An 18,730-nucleotide genomic window follows, 5' to 3' on the forward strand; every position below is an offset into this window, starting at 1 on the left:
TGGAGAGCGAAAAATCTATTTGTAACGCATATACTGTTACAGTTGATCAGAAGGTATGAGGTACAGCTGTTATTTTGTTGAATACGTATGTACGAATGTACCATATGATAGTAAAATAAATCTCAGCCAATGGTACGTAGACCAATGCAATGCAATTGTATTGAGTGGCATTCAACGAGCCGAGCTCGTGGAACACTTGCGCGACTAGGTGAACCTGTGCCTCTGGAAGCATTCAACGAGCTCGTCGACGTACCGCTCCTGCCGGCCACCGTCGTCGCCGACGACCGCCTCCCGCAGCCTCATGGCGTTGCGCGCGAGCGTCTTCCCCTCCTCCCCCACCATCACGCGCCTCACGGCCTCGGCGACGTCGTCCCTGCTGAACCAGCCGTCGTCATCGCGCCGCGCCACCTCCACGCCGACGCCCCGCGCCGCCATCATCCGCGCGATGAGGCCTTGGTCGAGCATGAATGGCAGCATGACCAGCGGGAGGCCGAATCGAAGGCTCTCGGCCACGGAGCCCCAGCCGGAGTGCGTCAGAAACGCGCCTACCGCGGTGTGCGCGAGCACGCGCACCTGCGGCACCCACCCTGCGCACACCACGCCGCGCGGGCGAGTGCGCGCTTCAAACCCGTCCGGCAGCAGCGGCGTGCCAGCCGCGGCGGCGCTTGGCGCCCGGAGCGCCCACAGGAAGCGCGCCCCGGAGAGCTCGAGCCCCACGGCGAGCTCGTGGACGCTCGCCGCCGTCACCGGCGCCTCGCTGCCCAGCGCGACGTACAGGACGCTCCCCGGAGGCTGCTCGTCGAGCCATTGCAAGGCACCGGACCGTGCGACGACGGCGCCGGTGCCGTCGCCATGGCCACCGTCGGTCTCACGCAGACCGTCCTCGGGCAGCAGGAGGCCGGCGGGGAGGACGGGCTTGCGATTGAGCTCCTGGAGCAATGGGAACACCCGGGGCTGCTCGACCTCGGGGCAGCTGCGCACCACGAGAAGGCGGCAGCGCTCCTCGGTCCGCCACAAGCGCTCGGTGTCGGCGAGGCCGGACGCGTTGAGCTGGGCGGCGGCGGCGAACCAGGCAGCCTCGTGGCGGCGCAAGGTGAGGGAAGGTGGGGAGGGGAACCACCTCGGCATGGGCATGAAGTCCTCGACGGTGACGCGGGGATGGCTGACGTTCTGGCGACGTGAGCCGATGTACGCGAGTCCCGTCGCCGTGATGATTTGGAACATCGCGCAAGGAACCTGAAATTAATTGGTAATGTTTATGGCATATATATTGGCATGACTAATATACTTTCGCTATAGTACGCCACACGTAAATTACCCTGCGTTCCAAATTATAGATTATAAATTGTTTTGGCAAATTTAGTTATATAATTTTTTTATGTATCTAGATATAGAGTGTGTCTAGATGCATACCAAAAAATTATATGTCTAGATTTACCAAAACTGTCTACAGTTTGAGACGGAGGGTGTAAACATCAACACATCACTAACTCAACGTACAAATTCCAAATCAACACACGGAAAGTGATTTGAAACCAACATTTAAAACAATTTCATTAAATTAAGCTAAAAACTAGTTCTAGGCCGGCTGTAATTTTGCGCGTCCGTACGGCTGCATCTGTGTGTCCACCTTCTACTAGACATAATTCGTATGCGGTGTTGGAAAACTTATCCACTTAGTCAACGTGCCCACAACCACCAGTGCGTTCCTCTCACGTCCCTCTCTCTTCCCGATCCCTGGTCTTTCTGGCCCTTCCTCATCTCTCTCTCCTGGCCCTCCTCGGTCGCCTTGGCAGTTGGCACCTCCTGCGCTGTCCCTCCTCCACCTCATCGCGCCTCCCCTCCCCGTCGCCCATCCCTTCCGCCGCGGCAGCGACGTGGGGCGTGCACCGTGGTGCGGCGCAACAGTCGGTGTGTGCGAGCGAAGGAAGAAGAAGATCGTACGGTCCATACGAATCTCAAACAATAAAAACCTATATAGGTTCTCCGATAGTGACGGTCGAAACATGGCATGACGTTTCTGCTGTTCCTCGACTTCCCTCCGTCTCAAAAAAGCAAGTCATTCTAAGAATTTTAGGACAATTTAATAAGAAGGTAAATTGACCATATTTACCTTTATATATTATTTATATTTGGCACTAGTTGATTCTTGCATGCACATTTATACTTTTTAAATATTGAAATAGATTTTAAATTTTAAAGTGAATTGTTTTTTTTGGACGGAGGAAGTAGCTATTAAGCAGGGGCACCGGGGCACGGCCCATCTGCCAGCTATTATTGTTTTGGTAAATTTCTCCCCAATCATGCATGCGTTCACCTACCTCCATCGTTAGCGGTCCATCACTTTTGGTCGCTCCTGCTGTCCCCGGTCGCCATTCGTCCAATATCGGCATCTAGCATTGGCTCCCCACCCACCTCCTTTTTTTTTTGAGCAGTTAAGGGTAGGTGCTCTGGCTATTCATCAAGTAGAGTGGCAAAAAAACATTTACAGATAACAGACTAAAGAACCACTAGAAAAAACTATTTTTCATTTGGATAAATTCTCACAAATTTACTATACACACTATTGAAACGGTGTTTGCCGCTGCAGTTTTACCGTTCTAATTTATGCTGAGTGGAGCTATTTTTGATTTGGATAAATTCTCACAAATTAATGGTGAAGATCAAGTTTCACGCCGATTATTCTTGTAGTAATAAAGAATTCCACGCCGATATGTAACTTGATGTACTCACCTGGTGTTGCTCAGCGATGGGGCAGAGCCAGTGGTGCGCGAAGTCGAGCACGACCCAGTCCGGCCTCCTACCGAACCCCGACGCTTGCTCCCGGCCGCCGGCGCAGGCGGCGGCGAGGAAGTCGGCGAAGGGCGCGGCGAGGCCGTCGAAGGCGGCCTTGAGGAGCTCGACCTTCTCCGGCGACATGTCGGCCGTCGACTCGGCGCCCTCCGGCAGCCCGTCCACCGCCGGCAGCGGCAGGGCAACGGTCCGGACCAGGCCGGACAGGCCCTCTGGCACCGGCGGGAGCCTGGCGACGTTCCTCGGCGTGGAGACGAAGGTGACGGCGTGGCCCCGCGCCGCCAGCCGCCTGGAGAGCTCGAGGAACGGGATGAGGTGGCCGAACGCCAGCCATGGGAACACCACGACGTGGAGAGGATCTGCCGCCATGGCTTCCTCTTGCTGCTGGTCTCCGGCCATTATCGTGGCTTTGCTGTGCCAGTGTGGTGGCAACTGGGGCCTGATAAACACTACATCGACGCCAGAACACGAGGAACTGGCGTGCTATTATTGAATTTGTGCCGACACGCGACACGTCAACTAACCTTGGAATCGCATCGGACGCGTATATGGTTTGTGCTATGCTAATCATTAGCACAACTTTGACTGCTGATTAAAGGTATTAAATGAAGTTAGTTTATAAAACTAACTCCACTACCCCTGCGCTACTCCACGAGACGAATCTAATGAGACATGTGATCGCATGAATAGAGAATTGTTACTGTAGTATTACTGTAGCTAATTATGGATTAATTATCATCGTTAGATTCGTTGCGTAAAGTTACACCCATCCGTGAAGAAGTTTTACAAATAAACTTCATTTAGTACTTCATGCATGCAAAATTCTCTTGTAGCGCTAGAAGTTGTCACTAATGTGTGGGACTCATGATATTCCACAGTGACATTGAGTCATTGATACGTGGGCACACGTCAGTGACTCAATGTCACGGGAAATGGCATCGTGGAATGTCACTGAATCTCAATCCAATCGCATCGAGCAAAAAGCAAATTTGTGTTAGTTTTCAGTAGTATAGCCCATTTTCGTGTCCCACACTTGTCTCGGCCCAAATTGGTATGAAAAAGGCCCAGGTGCTCTCCACGAGCTCAGGACGAAGCTAAGAAGCCCAATATTTTTATGTTAAGATCAAATACTAAGAGAACGAAGCACACAGGAGTACTTTTGCCTACTTGGCCTCTCTGGCCGGCTGCTAGAATTGCTGTGCCTCTTCAACACTGCACTATTTGATTTACCGTTTCCGGCTGTACTGATTCTGAAACAGAGTTTAACTTGTGTTATGTCAGTGCAAATTTGTTACCGGGAAAAAAAAACTGAAAGAAGATGAGCAGTGTTGTATTGTGTGATTGTGGCAGTGGTGTTGTGACATAGCAAATACCGTTTGCAAACGTCAGTACTATCCTGGAAAAGTCTCCTTGAAACTGCTCCGGCCTCCGGGGCAAATCTGGAAGAGCGCGAGCATTTTGTGCAGTGTTATTAAACTCATACCAAATACATCAGCGTACACACTATTATCTTGCAAGACAATTAACCACAGAACTGCAACAACCACCTCTGACAGAACGATGGCAGCATTAAGAGATATGAAGTGTGGCAGACTGGCAGTAGAAACACCGGCAACCAGTTTGGATTCTCATGGCGGTACAGAGCAACCATTCCTGAGAGAAACTCCAGACTGCTCAAGTTACACAGCACAGGCTACAGCTCCTACTTGCTAGTATATGGGATTCTGTATACTGAACCTACATATCTATATTTTGTATAACATAACCTAATAACGACCAAATATACATGCGCAGTGCTACCAAAAACCTTGCTTACCGCCAGCGACGACCTTGGGACAGTAACCTCAATTATCAAGGATCAGCACACGGTGCGCTGCCACTGGAACCTTTGGCACTCATTTGTTGTCTGCTCGCTTCAGATTTCAGGGCGGAATGGGGAGCACATTGGCCTGTCTTTCCTGGTTCATCAGGCGACACACACTGTTGGGAGGACTGTGGCCCTGCACACTTGTGGCTTCCAACTTTATCTGTAACAGAAAGCACGACATTATTGTATCACTGCAGAAAGCAGAACAATGCTGGATAAAACAAGAGCTAATTTTGCTGGCTCGAGTAAGTTGTCAAACACTTTACCCATTAACAAACAAGATTCATATCACTTCATCTGGCCTCTGTGTCCGAACGCTTGATTTAAACACCACAACATCAATTATACTTGGGACCAGTGGCGGATATATGAGACATCTAACTTAATTGTTTCATACCAACACTATATCACTTTTCTAAAGCAGAAAAAGTATAACTGACAAAATCTAGCAGTGAAAGTAAGGTATATCTTGAGTACCTGGAGAGAGACATATACTGTACTGATCCAAGATATCTTTCTTAACCTGTTCAAATTTATACTCTTATTTGATATTAAGAAAACATGGCGACACAGGTTCAGAGAAAGTTTTGTGCAAAAAAGTGGAAGACCTGCCAGCGGTTGTGGATAAACTCAGCTATCTCCCGAACTTTGTTCTTCAGTTGTGTCCTAGAGACACATGGAAATCTCTCATGTAATAGCTCGACCAATTTGCCCATCCCTTGAGAGCATGATGTAACTAGTTTGGCCTGCACAACAGCATGATTTAACAAGAAATCTTACACTTCAGAGAATAGTGCCATCTAAATGTCTCCCAGAAACTTACAAATTCAGGCATGTCTGAATCTGAAATGGATTTGGATGGTACAGGTGTTCTAGGGCTCTTTTTATTTGATTGGCAAAATGTTGTATCTTCCATTATCACTTTAACAACCATAGGCACATCAATGATGGGGCCGCTGGAGTATTTCTTCATACAAAGAGCTTGCAAACAGAGTCTTCTCTCTGCAGGATTTTCTTCAGCTCTCAGCAGGTCAAATTTTCTATGGTCTAGGTTGGATATGACTAAAGGCCTGTCTATCCTGAGAGCATCTTCAGTGGCACTATGAAGAAATTTCTGCTCAACTGTAACCCTAGGGTTGCTCAGCATGCTGCAGGTTTCATCAACTTTGACACATACAGGCTCATATTGCACGCCCTACATAAAAGAAAAGAAAGCTCTGAAGAAGCAATCATGCAATGACAAGAATAAAGAACAACGTGATTTCACATGACAATTTATTGAGGTGTAATCCTAAACTAGCATTTCCTAAGTTAAAAGTGTTCTAAAGAGCATCCTACAAGACACTAAGAGCAGCATCCTACACATGGAATGAAAACATTTAGCAACTGTCAAATAACTTATTACATGCAAATTCAGAGTCAAGTAATAACCCATGTTTCTGATCATCTGTGGCAACTGTATCGATAGGTTGTTTGAGTTTTCTTTTTATTTATCATAATTAGGGGCCCCTATTAGCAATACATATATCGCAAGAATGTTGCCCGCCTATCAAAACAAGTAAATGCAACATGTAATAGAAAGATGAAAATGACATCCTCAGAAGGTTTGGCTATAAGAAAGATATACCTCATCCTCTGAAAGATAATCATTAGGCACTACAAAACTGTTCTCAGTTTCCTCTTCCACATCAATCATGGAATCATCTTCATTCTTAGTCTTATCTTCTTCCTCAGAATCAGATAATCTTTCACCAGGATCCTCCTGCATCAAGATTATATATACTTGAATTCTTCTCCAAAGCAGATAAAATGGGAAAAAGAGAAAGTACCTCTTCCCATTCTTCATCACTATCAACATCGTAATTGAGTTCTGGATCCCTCTGAAAGGGTTGCCTTGCACTAACTGTAGAACTGTAGAACCCATCTTATATGAAAGTGCTATATTTTATGCATGGCATGAACAAAAAACCACCAGTTGAATTCAACTATGCTATCCCCTAAGGAAAAATTTTAATTTTACTAAAACAGAAGAAAAATCCATATAGAGAGATCTATGTAATCATACATAATATCTGGAGCATACCTCTTCTTTCTCCAGGTACCATAATATGCTGGCCTAAAGCTTCTATCAAACTGCAAAAGCTTCTTCACGGAAAGAACTGAAGATGATATGCTATTCTGAACTGTTCTAAACGGGATATTTTTCTCATGAGATGGCGTTTTCAGTTCATCAAGAAGTTTGTTGAAATCAAGGCTTCCTGTGCTCTCCTGTGATGACTGCTCTTTTGTTGGAGTCGACATATTATCAGAATGTGCAGTTGCAGATGACTTCTGTAGCTTTAGCTCAGAAAACAACTGAACCTTAGGACTTCTCCTAACACCCCAATGGTGCAATATGTTATGGTGAGAGAGTTTTTGCCATCTAGAAACATGTGCCCTGCATTGTAAAGTCACAATAAAGTTGGCAATCTTCAATGATGCTCACTTGCTCAGCCCCATCAACACATCATTCTAATCATGACTTGCATTTTAACCTTTCTAACTAGAATATAATAAAAATGTTGGGGGCAAAAGTTCATATTGATTGGATATACAATCTTGCAACCTGATTGTATGGTCATTTTTGTGGTTAACATCAAAATATGTTTCGCAGGATTTATTGCCAAATAGCAATCTTATTGTATGCTAGCATATATTAAAACTTCAAACAGATGCAGATGCAAAAAAAATATAACTTACACCCAGAATTCCTCCACTCTCAAATGATTTACTTGAGATAGTGTACAGTCCATTGCTGATGTAACTGCAATGAAAGGTTCTTCAATAGATCCTGATGATTTTGAACATGTAGTCTTCTCCAAGTGGTGACTACTAGAACTTTCCATGATGCTATTCAGCTTTTTTATGAACAGACATTCCATGAAGTTTGCTTGTTTTTTAGTGGAAGCCTTCCTTTTCAACTCAGCCTCTTCCTTCTCTTTCCTCTTCTTTGCCCTCTCTGCTTCTTCCTGATGCTTCTTTAGCCGCTTATTGCTTCTCTCGATACGTTTTGCTTCCCTCTCAGCTTTTTCTTTCATATGTTTAAGTTCCCTATCCTGTAGTGTCATAAAAGTTATTTATAAAAACAGACACAACAATGATTACAAAACACATATGCTAATTTATTATAAACTTCCCCAATAGGAAACTAGCATCTAACCTGGGTCGCATTACTACAGATATTAAGAAAGTCATTACTATCTATTACAGTACAGCAATATAAATGCAGGGATTACTTTACAACAGCGTTCTTTATTGCAACGACTAATCCAAGCTCAGCACTTCGATCTTTATTGAAAACAGTATTTAAATGCACAATACAGAATCTAATAACTACTGTAGGCATCATGCTTGTGATTGGAAAGTTACCTTGCATTTTTTTTTGGTGAAAAGCCAGCACCAAAGCAATGGTAAACCAATGTTCCAGCTATTATCTACAATTTTAACTTGTAATGTACAAGCTGAAATCTTTCAGAAGTTCACTTAATCGTTTCACTGGTTCTAATATTTTATTTTAAACATCTAATACTAGTATACTACTATAAATGAAAATGATCAGATATACTTCCAGTACTAGATCCTTAAAGATGCAACTTACAATGAGGCAAAATTCACGTACGAAAGGACAAAGAAATAGAAACAAAAGTTTTAACGTCAAATGAGATAAGAAATAAATAAGCATGTTTTAATCAATTTTCAGTAAGACCCAACCAGTTTCCAATCACGTCTCAGCTTCAAAATGATCTCCATCAAATTTTAAGCCACCAGATAATAAGAATCAGCCGATACAAATGTTTGAAATACCACTAAGCATTACAAGCTATTTTAGGCAAAAGTACTATTTCAATGGAAGAAAACCATGGCCTATGTAAACCAGTAATATAGCACCATCAGATATATGGGCAATATAGATTTTCTTTATCATTTTTCCAAAAAATTTACCAGTAATTGCGACTTTAGATAAAACACCGAAAAGAAGATTTTTTGTATCACGAAAGAACTTACTTTTTTCTTTTCCTCCTTTTCAATCTGCCTCGCCATCATTTGATGTTCCTTCATGGCTTTCCTGGTAGCTTGTAACTCTTGTGCTTTTGCTTTGCTGTGCATTTTAGTTCTACAGGTAAAAGCACGATCCAGTAAGTAGTTAAAAATTTTATGATATGTAGATGAAGTAAGATAAGTACATGTCAGCATCATTCTTTTGTTTTGACTTCTCAATGAAAGAGCAAATCTCATCCAGATTTGGCACTTCCACAGCATTTACTGAATGAGAGTCCTCCTTACTATGAGTAGTAGGAGCATCTTTCGCAGCCAGCTTGCCTGCAAGATAAAATACCGAGAAAACATTGAGCATCCCTTTGCACATCTGTTACTCATACCATCATCAAAAACTCATGTTGTACTATTGTAGGGCAAGAACAATAAGTAGAAATGTCCAGGAGCTATTACAATGATAATATCCCATCAAAATCAAATCACAAATTTGTAACAGAGTGTTAAAGTTGCACCGAGTCATTGAACTACATTCTATTTGACATATACTTCGACAATTGTGAATTGGAACTAATGCAGTCCAATGTGTTATATAATATCTCCATATCTCCTGTACTAATGTGCCCAATAATACAGTAGAATTGCCAACTATCAACGTAAGTGGTCCTGGTTCATATATCCTAAAAGAATGGCCTTTCATTCATCTAGGACAACCACTTCCATCTTAGGTTGGACTAATTGGTAAAGCTGCCAATATATGTGACTGCATGCAGAGCATCTAAATTATGGAAACAAGCTTAAATGGCTTCCTAACTTAATAAATTAGATTATGCACCCTCAATACACATTGAATGGTTAACAGCATAATTGCTAATTACATGCCCTTTTTCAATAGACCAAACTTAATATACATATTTCAATAGACCAAACGTCAATCAAAACCATTGGATGGTCAGATAATAGCATATTTCTAAACAGCTGCAGCGTACCATACATGCATGCATTAAAATATAAAAGTTACTAATATACATTAAGTAGTCTGTATCTGGAAGTAATACAGGTAACTTAAAACAGGACACCAGACTCTTAGTTACCAAAGATGAAGCTTAATGAAGGAATCGCATGGGTATGTTCCATCAAGACAATAATTGTTGTTGCCATGACCAAACAATAGTAACAGAATAAATAAAAATATTTAATACCCTAGTTCTATGCAGATGACAATTGGTATGAAATCAAACATGTTCTGTTCCAAAATGCACAGAAAAAAGTCAAAAACTATAAAAACAGAGACAAGGGCATTAGTGCATACAGAGGTGTTTGTTCATTAAACAAAATAAAGATAAGCATGGCGAAACTATAACTGAGCATAGATTACTAGCAGTAATCTAAGTATCTATCTCAGATCATGCAGGTGACTACCTACCAAGCACTAAACTAGAACCAAATGTTTCATATGTCATGTAATATAAATCCTACATTAACAGCTTATAGTTTTATCCAATTAAGGAGAAACTTGGGGAATAGAAAAATTATCATACCTGAAAGAGCCAGAATCCTTTCATGGATAAGCTTCCGAGCTGTCCGTCGAATGCTTAAACCATTACGTAGATGCGAGGGTAACAATGCCAAATCTTGTGTCTGTCCCATGGACATATAATAGACAAAGAAAGCTTAAGTATGGCCATTCGATGAAGGAGCACTCGACACGAAAAAGAATAGTCATGTGTCTTAGATTATTACCTCCCAACACCAAAGGCTTGAATCAGACTCATCCTCCAGTTCATCGACATCTATAGCACAAATCCCATAAGAAGATCTCTTACCAATGTGGAGCACTGAGTTGCGCACTGAAGAGACAGTGACGCCATCTTGTAGTTTAAACCTTTTGTAGATCTTATCTGTTAACTTTGCACAGGGAAGACTGCTCTCCTCCAGCAAGCATGCTATAATCGAGTCGCCTGTCAAGCATGCAAACTCCTCTGGCTTCACATGATGACCAGAAACCTCCTTGTAGTATTCATACAATGCGTCAAGTGCTCGCTGCCATTCAGCAGATACCGATTCTTTATCCACAACATCCACTTGAGAGAAGGCCCTCTTCCTCTTCTGCTGCTTCATGGCTGACTCTGTTGATTCATGCTCACAGGAGGCATCAGGACACATAGCAGTGGCTGCACTGGATGCACAATCCAGAGCTGATTCCTTCGCTTCATCACCATCCATCAGAAAACCTTTGAAAATGTGGATTAGGCATTATGCATCAATGCAAAGAAGCCAACCAGCTAAAAGTAAGAAAATTATGTCATCTCTATAGTTATTGTGCAGCAAATGTTTGACGCCCAACAAGAAAAGTTCAAAAGAGAGAGAAACAATCCACTAGATTCATACAAGCCCCTGATCAATTTCCTTCAGAACAATAACGGTCGGAAACCACTGTTAGTTCAGTTCCCATCAACCAAGAAAACCCCAACAAATTGATTGTTTTTTTCAGAAAAGATAGGCAATTAACCCCATTTCTGCCAGAAACAATTCATGACCCGTCTAAATTTTCTAGAGGCGATTTAAACAAAATCAATTATAATGCTACCGATTCAGTTGCCATCAACAGCGCAACCAAGAAATCGACTCTTACCTACAATTTAGGCTATCAAGAACTATTCCTTGCTACTGCTCGTATACTCAAGTAAAAGCCCACGATCTCCGTCCAAGTTTGCTGAAAGGGATTTCAAGAAAATCGCTAAAATAACCACATATGCAAATAGCAACCACCAGCCAAGAAAGTAGCGGGGAAACAAGGAACCACCCATTCCGCTCAGTTCCCCAATCCAAGCATCAAGAAATGAAAAGAAAAGCAGCCAGGAAAGAAATAACCATGAATCAAGCATTTCCGCACACCAAACGAACCCCGCCCCCCCCCCCCCCCCCCCCCAAAAAAAAAAATCCCAAGAACCCGCGCCAATCAGTCCCGCATTACCTCCCAACGCAGCCCAGAAACCAACCGACGGCCGCGCACCTGGGCGGGCTCTCCGACGATAGCTTCGATTTCCCCTCTTCCGCTTGCCACGCTTCGTGTCCCTCGCCGCTCCGGTCTGGTAAAAGGAAGCGGCCGGAGGTCGCAACGTTTCCTCCGCGAGTGTGTAGAGATTCGTGCGGCCGGGGAAGCAAACGGTGGGGATCTGGTATCTGGAGGGCAGAGGGCGGAGGCGGCGGTGGGGTGGGGGGCGGGTGGCGGGTGGCGGGCGCGCCTTCCGGCCAGAATGGCAGAGTAAGGTTAGACCTGGTCTTTATAATGACAGAGAACATGAGGAAAGATCCGGGGTAGGATTTCCGGAGATTTACCAACCACAGCCAGCCGAACAAAATAGTTATCTTTGTATCTCTAGGATATATGTATATGCATTTAGTATAGGTGATGCGATCAAAAGTTAAATGAAACAAACTAGACATAAAGATAGATTTATACTATAGAGTAAAGTCCATCACCAGTCTTTGAACTTGTGTCGATGTGTAATCCCGGTCCATAAACTCACAAATCGACCGTTCAGGTCCTCAAATTTGTCCATATGTGTCATCTCGGTCCAAAAACATGTTCTATTGTGTCATCCCGGTCCCTAAACAAGAAAATCAAACGTTTACGTCCTCAAATTTGTTCAATCATGTCATTCCGGTCCCTAAACTTAATTTTGAATCTCATATGGGTCAAAACAAGGCGATCTAAAATCTATATATCAAAAAGTAATTCATAATTTTTTTCATATGAACTTGAATGATAATAAACTTTATATCAAAATGGTAGCCCTCGACATAATCTACAAATTTGTAGTTGAAATATTTTTGAATTAAAATTGTTTAGGGTTTCAAAATATTGTTATAAGTTTATAGATTTTAAAATTTAAAAGTTAAAATTAAATTTTGGGACTCTAAACAATTTTAATTCAAAAAATTTTCAACTGCAAAGTTGTAGATCGCGTCGAGAGATACAATTCTGATACAAAGTTTTCTTCATTCGTGTTCATATGAAAAAGTTATAAATTATTTTTTGATACAGAGGTTTTAGATCGTCCGGTTTGGACTTAGATGAGACTTAAAACCAAATTTAGAGACTGAGATGACACGATTGGACAAGTTTGAGGATCTAAATAGATGGTTTATAAGTTTAGGGACCGGAACGACATAGCCAAATAAGTTTGAGGACATAAACGATCAATTTATGAGTTTAGGGACCGGGATGACATAGTCGAACAAGTTTAGAGACCGGTGACGCATTTACTCTATGCTATATATATATAGATAGATGCGCTGCTATTAACGCATAGAAATATATATTTAATTACTATCTCATGTTTTATACGTACTGGTCATTCTTGCCTTGCAACATATATAATGTCAGTTGGGCACATAAATTGGGCAAATTTTACTAACATACCAATTTCAGATTGAAATTAAATCATGTCATGAAAGATCTAGACATAGGTCTTGTTTGGAGAAATCTCGGCATTTTTTTAAGAAAAAGATTACCAATCCGGCCTCTATGACGAGGCATCCACAGCCAAAATTTCAACGTTTGCAAAAATAGAAGAGGACACACCAGACTCTAAAAAGAAACAGAACTATTGGAAGCGATAGACATGCTTCCACCCTCCTTTAACTAAATCAAGAGCAACTGTCTCAAGAAGTCTGCTCAAGCTGGAGAAAGCATCCTTGGCGTGCTCCTCGCGCTGCAACTTAGCCCAGAAACAAAACCAGTATGTCCTTGGCGTGCTCCTCGCGCTGCAACTGAGCCCAGAAACGAAACCAGTATGTTCCCCTGAAGATGACCTGCAAAATCGAGTTAACTTTGATTTTGTTAAAGATAATATCATTGCGACATCTCCAAATCGCCCAACATACAGCAGCAACCCCCACCCAGATGACATTCCTAATCTTTTTAGATTGATTAGACAGCCAAGAATTAAATATATGACGAATTGATCTAGGTGGCGTTAATCCAGTAGCATAAAAGATAATCCTCCAAACCATTCTTGCATAAGGACAGTGCAAGAAAATAGCCCTTGAGATATTTTGAGTGATTTAGTTTAGCCTAAGAAAATAGCCTTTGAATGAAATAGCCCTCGAGATGTTTGGATCCAATGGCTATTTAGCTTCTAAAGTACTTTTCCAATCATTTAGCTGCCACTTTTCTATGAAAGAGAAAGAGAGAGTCAATGGGCCCAACGCGAAATAACCCCAAATAGCACCTCTTAGGGAGGATAGTTTTTTGGGTATGCTATTTATAAATAGCCTAAAAATAACTCTTCTGTTTGGCTCCTATAGGGCTATTTGGAGGGGGGCCAAAAAATAACCCATAGATCGAAACTGGGCCAGAGATTTCTAATAATTTAAACTGCTATTTTAACTTGTGGTAATGGTTTCTCTTTTTTCTATAGTCATCTACAAATTTAATAGGCAAAAAGTGAGGTTTTGTTTACCATATGTGAAATTTGCATTACTTGTGTGCCATCAAATACAATATGTAATTTAAAAAAAATACAAAACTCCACTTACATTGGGGGAGCGCGGGGTATTTATCCACTTGCAAAAACTTTCACTTCAGTCTAACACGACTGTCAAATCTATAGCATTTAAACAAGTCATGCCCACTAAATGTATTTACATTTTTTCTTAAACTACCCACTTTATATTTATCTACATGGCTAGACAAATCATCCCCTGCCAGCTTTATCCATTCACTTAATCACCTCAACCCATTGTCAACAGGCCAGATCGGCTGCAAGGCTGCCGATCTCACATCCGAAGAAATGCAATTTCGAAGGAATTGAGATGCAATTTTTTCGCTTGGGTTAGAGTTGCCCATGGACAAATGCAACCTCGAAGGTATTGAGAAAGAAGGAATAAGCATAAAAAAGGCAAAATGTAGGCTAGGCAGGTAATAAAGCATTGCAAGCTGGAGCACTAAAAGCACACTTCAGAGAGAATTTGGGTTTGTATCTGTAGTATGTTGCCTATGTAAACGTAGATTGAAACATTTTGGTCATGGGTGAGGCCCGAGATTTGAGGTGCTGCGTAATCTTTTTTCTATGAGGTCATTTCATATCAAAATTCGGGTGTCCAAATGGACCATAACACCTAAGTTCCTAGTTAAATCCAATGGATTTTCAATTAAGTTACATTAGAGTTATGGTGACTTTTGTTTGAAATAAAGAGTTATGGTGACTTATTGATGTAATTTCTAAGTTGATATGTCGATGTAGCTGAAAATTTGGAGTGTGTGCCTAAAGTACCTGAAATTTTGGGTAAAATAGCTGAATTCATCTCTGAACTATCAAGCTTGGCTCATTTTCCTCCCTCAATTATGAAAACGTCCAATTCAATTCTCAAACTATCCAAATCAGTCCAATTTTATCTATTCGCTGATATGGCATGCCACTTTGGTTCGTCGTCACCTGCCCAGTCAGCTAAGGTGTAAAATATCCTCTCTTTTTTTTAAGTCCATAGAGCAGCTCACATCTAGGAAACTTCCGTCAATTAGAGGCTGCACGTCCCCATCCTCTATCCGCCTCTAGCAGCTCACCCTTTGTTTCAAAACTTAGTCCCAGCAATGGCCGCTCCATTCCTCATGCAACCGCAAAAGGCAGCTACTGGTGGGTGGGAGTACATCTTTTATAATCAAGACAAATGCTGGCATGGCTGCTGAGACATCTAAAAAAGATAACCATCAATGTTTTAGGAGGATCTGGCTCAGCCAAGATTGATCCACTTCAACTGGACTTGGAGGACAAAGCAGCTCCTCTCGAAAAAGATTAGTGTTGGGACCTTCGCACCCGAGGGTTGCAAGAATACCAGACAAACAAAGGAAACATACTACTCAAAGACCTTCGGATAATAACTCTGGGCGAGCTTTTTCCAATGATCAAAAAGTTATTACATTGGAGAAAGCTAGGGGTATTTATACTCCCAACCCTCGCGGTGTATTTACATTCTTGCTCATGCATTTTCACCTTATATCAGCACCTTCGAAGGTCTTGTTTGGTCTTTTTACTCGCTTCTCGGTTGAAAAGCCATTTACGTCACGCAAGCTTCTCCGAGTCGTAATCGACACGTCTCCGCCGCTCTTTCGAAGGTTCCTGGAGACCCAGGGGCGTTCTGTCCTTTGGGCTACATCCCACTGACTCGGGATCGAAGGTCTTCGGTGTCCTTGGCCTTCGCTCATAGGTAGCGTGTTATCCTTCGCTCGGACCTTCACGGGAGTGCGGCTCTGGAAGAAACCTCCGACATGTGAATCAACAAAGAAGCGACAGACAGGCCGAAGGTTATGAAGATGGGTTAGTAGCAGTCGTTGTCGTGCCTGTAACCTTCGGATATGGTGCCTCCGGAGGTAGCGATCCCCAACAGTAGCCCCTCGCCGGGGAATGCGGCCATAGGCCGTTTCGGCCGGCGATTAGGATGCTTAAAATGTGAATGCTTCGCCGCAACTTCGAAGGTTATGAGGGGGGGCATTGACGTGGCGATATTTAATTGGATGTCGGTTTGTCTTCTTATCGGTTTTGATGCCAAGTTACTGTACGGTTTTACCATACCTATAAAAGGCGAGGGTGGGGGGTGAAAAGGACGTGCCTTCCGAGCTTTTGCAACCTTCGCATGCCTTTTGGCCACCGCCACATGTCTCTTGTTGATTTGTCGAGCTACATGTGCTGTCGTTGTGAGGGTTTCTTCTTTCTTCGAGGGTAGAGTTTGCTTCTTGCTTCTGTCTCGAAGGTTCTTCTTCTTACGGGTATGACTCGTATTAAGCAAATTGCGAGTCTCATCGAAGATTTGCCCTGTCTTACTTTTTGGTTTTATTTTTCTTTTTTCAGTCATGGTTAACATCATGCGGATCACTCAAAGTGCAGATCACGAAGCTGGTGCTTCCGCGAGCCAGCCCGAAGGTGACGCACCTCAGGTTGAGCAATCTGCCTCCGGGGGTAACTTGTCGAGAGTCTCTGTGGGTGTTTTAGATCTGATGGCTCCAGAGAAGCATAAGACCTTGTTCCTTGGACCTTCTGTTGTTTCGGCCAATACACTCGATTTCTACATTTCGAAGGGGTATTTTAAGGAGGGTGATTGCCGACCCCCGGAGGGGGAAACCACTCCTGTGCCCAGGGATGGCGAGGTGGTTGTTTTTAGGGACTTTTTCACAGCGGGCCTCAGGCTTTCGTTGGACCCGGCTGTTCCGTTACTCTTGGCACCCTTTAATGCGAAGCTTCATCAATCAACCTCAAACGCTATAGTTCAGTTGTCAAAGTTTATCTGGGCAGTTTGGTCCTTCGGGGGAGTGGTTTACGTGGATGCTTTCTGTAGGATGTTGGTGTCTCTTATGCTCAATCTGAATGGGTATTCTGCAAGCGCACAAAATTCACTGGTGTAGCACTTCACCTTGGAGTATTCCAGGGTATCGTGAAATCCTCAGGGAAGCACTATGGTAAAGTGTATCGTAAATTATAGTGACAACCTTTACTGAAATTATCGACCGACTAATTTAGCAGGGGTAAGCCAGATAACTGATGAGGGAAATGGCCAAGCTATGACCGCGTGACACACAAGAGATTCTATACCTTAGAGAGGTAGCAGCTGGGAGGACAACGAGCGAGAAAGGACTCCTGAAACAGTTCTAAACTACTGAGCTAGCCTCACTAGAACTAATCTAAGCTTCTATCTCGAGGTCGGAACTAGGAGCTTACTTCAGCGGCCTAAGCGAAGGGCGCAGACAGGGGTGAGAAGGGTCCCAATATACTTTTGACAATCCTACTGCTATGAAAACACCCGAACGTGGTGGACTACGAGGGACGGACAAGGCTGTCACCACTTGCCGCCTACCACTGCGGTACCATGGGGTGGAACACACTTTCTAGCTAGCACTGAGTCAGACACCACGTCTGCTATCGGTACTAGGATTTCTCTTGAGGCCTTCAAGAGAAATCCCCCTCAACCTAGTGAACTAACTTGAGTTACACTAGTACGGGCGAGAAAATCCATAAGACTAACTCCGACAAGTAAGAAAGGGAACTTAAACTGAACTAGAGGTAAAAACTTACTCCCGCAGACAAGTACTAGTACTTGGAAAGATAAATACTTGCGGAAAGTAAAGCTGACTCAAGTAAATAAAGAAGATAACTTATATTTAAAATAGTCAAAAGAAAAGATATAAGAGCTTATATCGACCTCTGATGACGACTCCGGATCCCCAAGACAAGCTCGACTCGACTCTAACTCCCAACTACTAACCTACTCTAGATTTGAGAAGAGAGAATTGCTCCTTTGAGTGTGTGTTTACAAGTGAGGATGGGGGGCCTATTTATAGGTGCTCAAGGTCGGTAATTAGGTAACCGCTGCAAGATTACGCTACCCCTGACTTGGCTTGAACTTCACGCGAAAGGGGAGCTCCAGTGGCCGACTTGTGGGGCCGGGCGGCCTAGCCTAGGCCGGTCGGCCTGGCCCTGCTGCCACCTATCCACCAACTTCGCGTGGACGGCTTCTGATCACTCCAGGAGGTCGGTAAGTCGGGAGGTTTCCTCGAATACTAGAATCTTAGGCCGGGCGGCCTGCCTCTGGCACTCCTCGGCCCTCCGTTTCACCGACATTGCACATCAACGCTCCACATTGCCTCTGGACTAGGTGCTTTCCACATTTGACGTTCTTGGCACTGGCATGTGGGTCTTTGGTTTGAACCTTGTGCCTTCCGGGTCCACCGACAAGATATGAGATGTTCGCCTTATTCTGAAACCTTATGAACATGTCACATTGCTCCAGTGAAAGTATCGGACCCATGTATGTGGAGGTGTCAGGCCAGTCGGCATGGAAGCCGGGCGGCCGGGGTTTTCTCTGATTTCGACCATCTTTGGATAGTGAATTCCTGCAAGCACAACTCATCCAAAACTTGTAGAACTTATTAGAATCAAATAAAATATGTATGGAACATGGTGCGAAACTCAATTGATTCCCGAGAGGTTGACGGTCAAAACATGAGATAATGGCCGTCAACACCCCACCCCCAAGTTT

At 43.4% G+C, this 18,730-nt stretch overlaps 2 protein-coding genes across 6 annotated transcripts; both read right to left on the minus strand.

Moving 5' to 3' along the window:
• LOC120659817 (putative UDP-rhamnose:rhamnosyltransferase 1) lies at positions 1-3,312 on the minus strand. The gene is made up of 2 exons (XM_039938062.1): positions 2,734-3,312; positions 1-1,236 (listed from the first exon to the last, which is right to left on the minus strand). The coding sequence occupies exons 1-2, from the start codon at positions 3,190-3,192 to the stop codon at positions 205-207; spliced, it is 1,491 nt and encodes a 496-aa protein (XP_039793996.1). The 5' UTR covers positions 3,193-3,312; the 3' UTR covers positions 1-204.
• An 805-nt stretch (positions 3,313-4,117) lies between these two features.
• Positions 4,118-11,913, minus strand: LOC120659816 (chromatin assembly factor 1 subunit FSM-like). 5 transcript variants are annotated; one of them, XM_039938058.1, is made up of 14 exons: positions 11,670-11,913; positions 10,436-10,926; positions 10,234-10,333; positions 8,884-9,019; positions 8,705-8,813; positions 7,400-7,755; positions 6,744-7,097; positions 6,490-6,571; positions 6,288-6,422; positions 5,484-5,855; positions 5,269-5,406; positions 5,138-5,183; positions 4,610-4,820; positions 4,118-4,446 (listed from the first exon to the last, which is right to left on the minus strand). In XM_039938058.1, exons 2-13 carry the CDS (start codon positions 10,916-10,918, stop codon positions 4,645-4,647), a joined length of 2,487 nt encoding a protein of 828 aa, XP_039793992.1. In that variant the 5' UTR covers positions 10,919-10,926; positions 11,670-11,913; the 3' UTR covers positions 4,118-4,446; positions 4,610-4,644. The 5 variants fall into 5 exon arrangements, 4 of the variants coding, with proteins under 4 accessions (XP_039793992.1, XP_039793994.1, XP_039793991.1 ...); XR_005669189.1 differs by lacking the exon at positions 5,138-5,183; XM_039938060.1 differs by having other exon boundaries at positions 4,344-4,820; positions 11,709-11,913.
• Positions 11,914-18,730: the final 6,817 nt, after the last annotated feature.

The sequence above is a fragment of the Panicum virgatum genome, chromosome 2N (assembly GCF_016808335.1).
Source record: "Panicum virgatum strain AP13 chromosome 2N, P.virgatum_v5, whole genome shotgun sequence".
In the NCBI taxonomy this organism is placed as follows: Eukaryota; Viridiplantae; Streptophyta; class Magnoliopsida; order Poales; family Poaceae; genus Panicum; species Panicum virgatum.

Bases quoted from the DNA above. Each gene is read 5' to 3' on its own strand.
- LOC120659817 (XM_039938062.1), bottom strand. From the start codon at position 3,192: ATGGCCGGAGACCAGCAGCAAGAGGAAGCCATGGCGGCAGATCCTCTC. The intron at 1,237-2,733 runs GTGAGTACATCA...AATTAATTTCAG, and splicing joins CCATCGCTGAGCAACACCAG to GTTCCTTGCGCGATGTTCCA.
- LOC120659816 (XM_039938058.1), bottom strand. From the start codon at position 10,918: ATGGATGGTGATGAAGCGAAGGAATCAGCTCTGGATTGTGCATCCAGT. The intron at 9,020-10,233 runs GTATGATAATTT...TTTATCTTGCAG, and splicing joins AAGGATTCTGGCTCTTTCAG to GCAAGCTGGCTGCGAAAGAT. The intron at 7,098-7,399 runs GTAAGTTATATT...TTTACAATGCAG, and splicing joins AGAGTGGAGGAATTCTGGGT to GGCACATGTTTCTAGATGGC.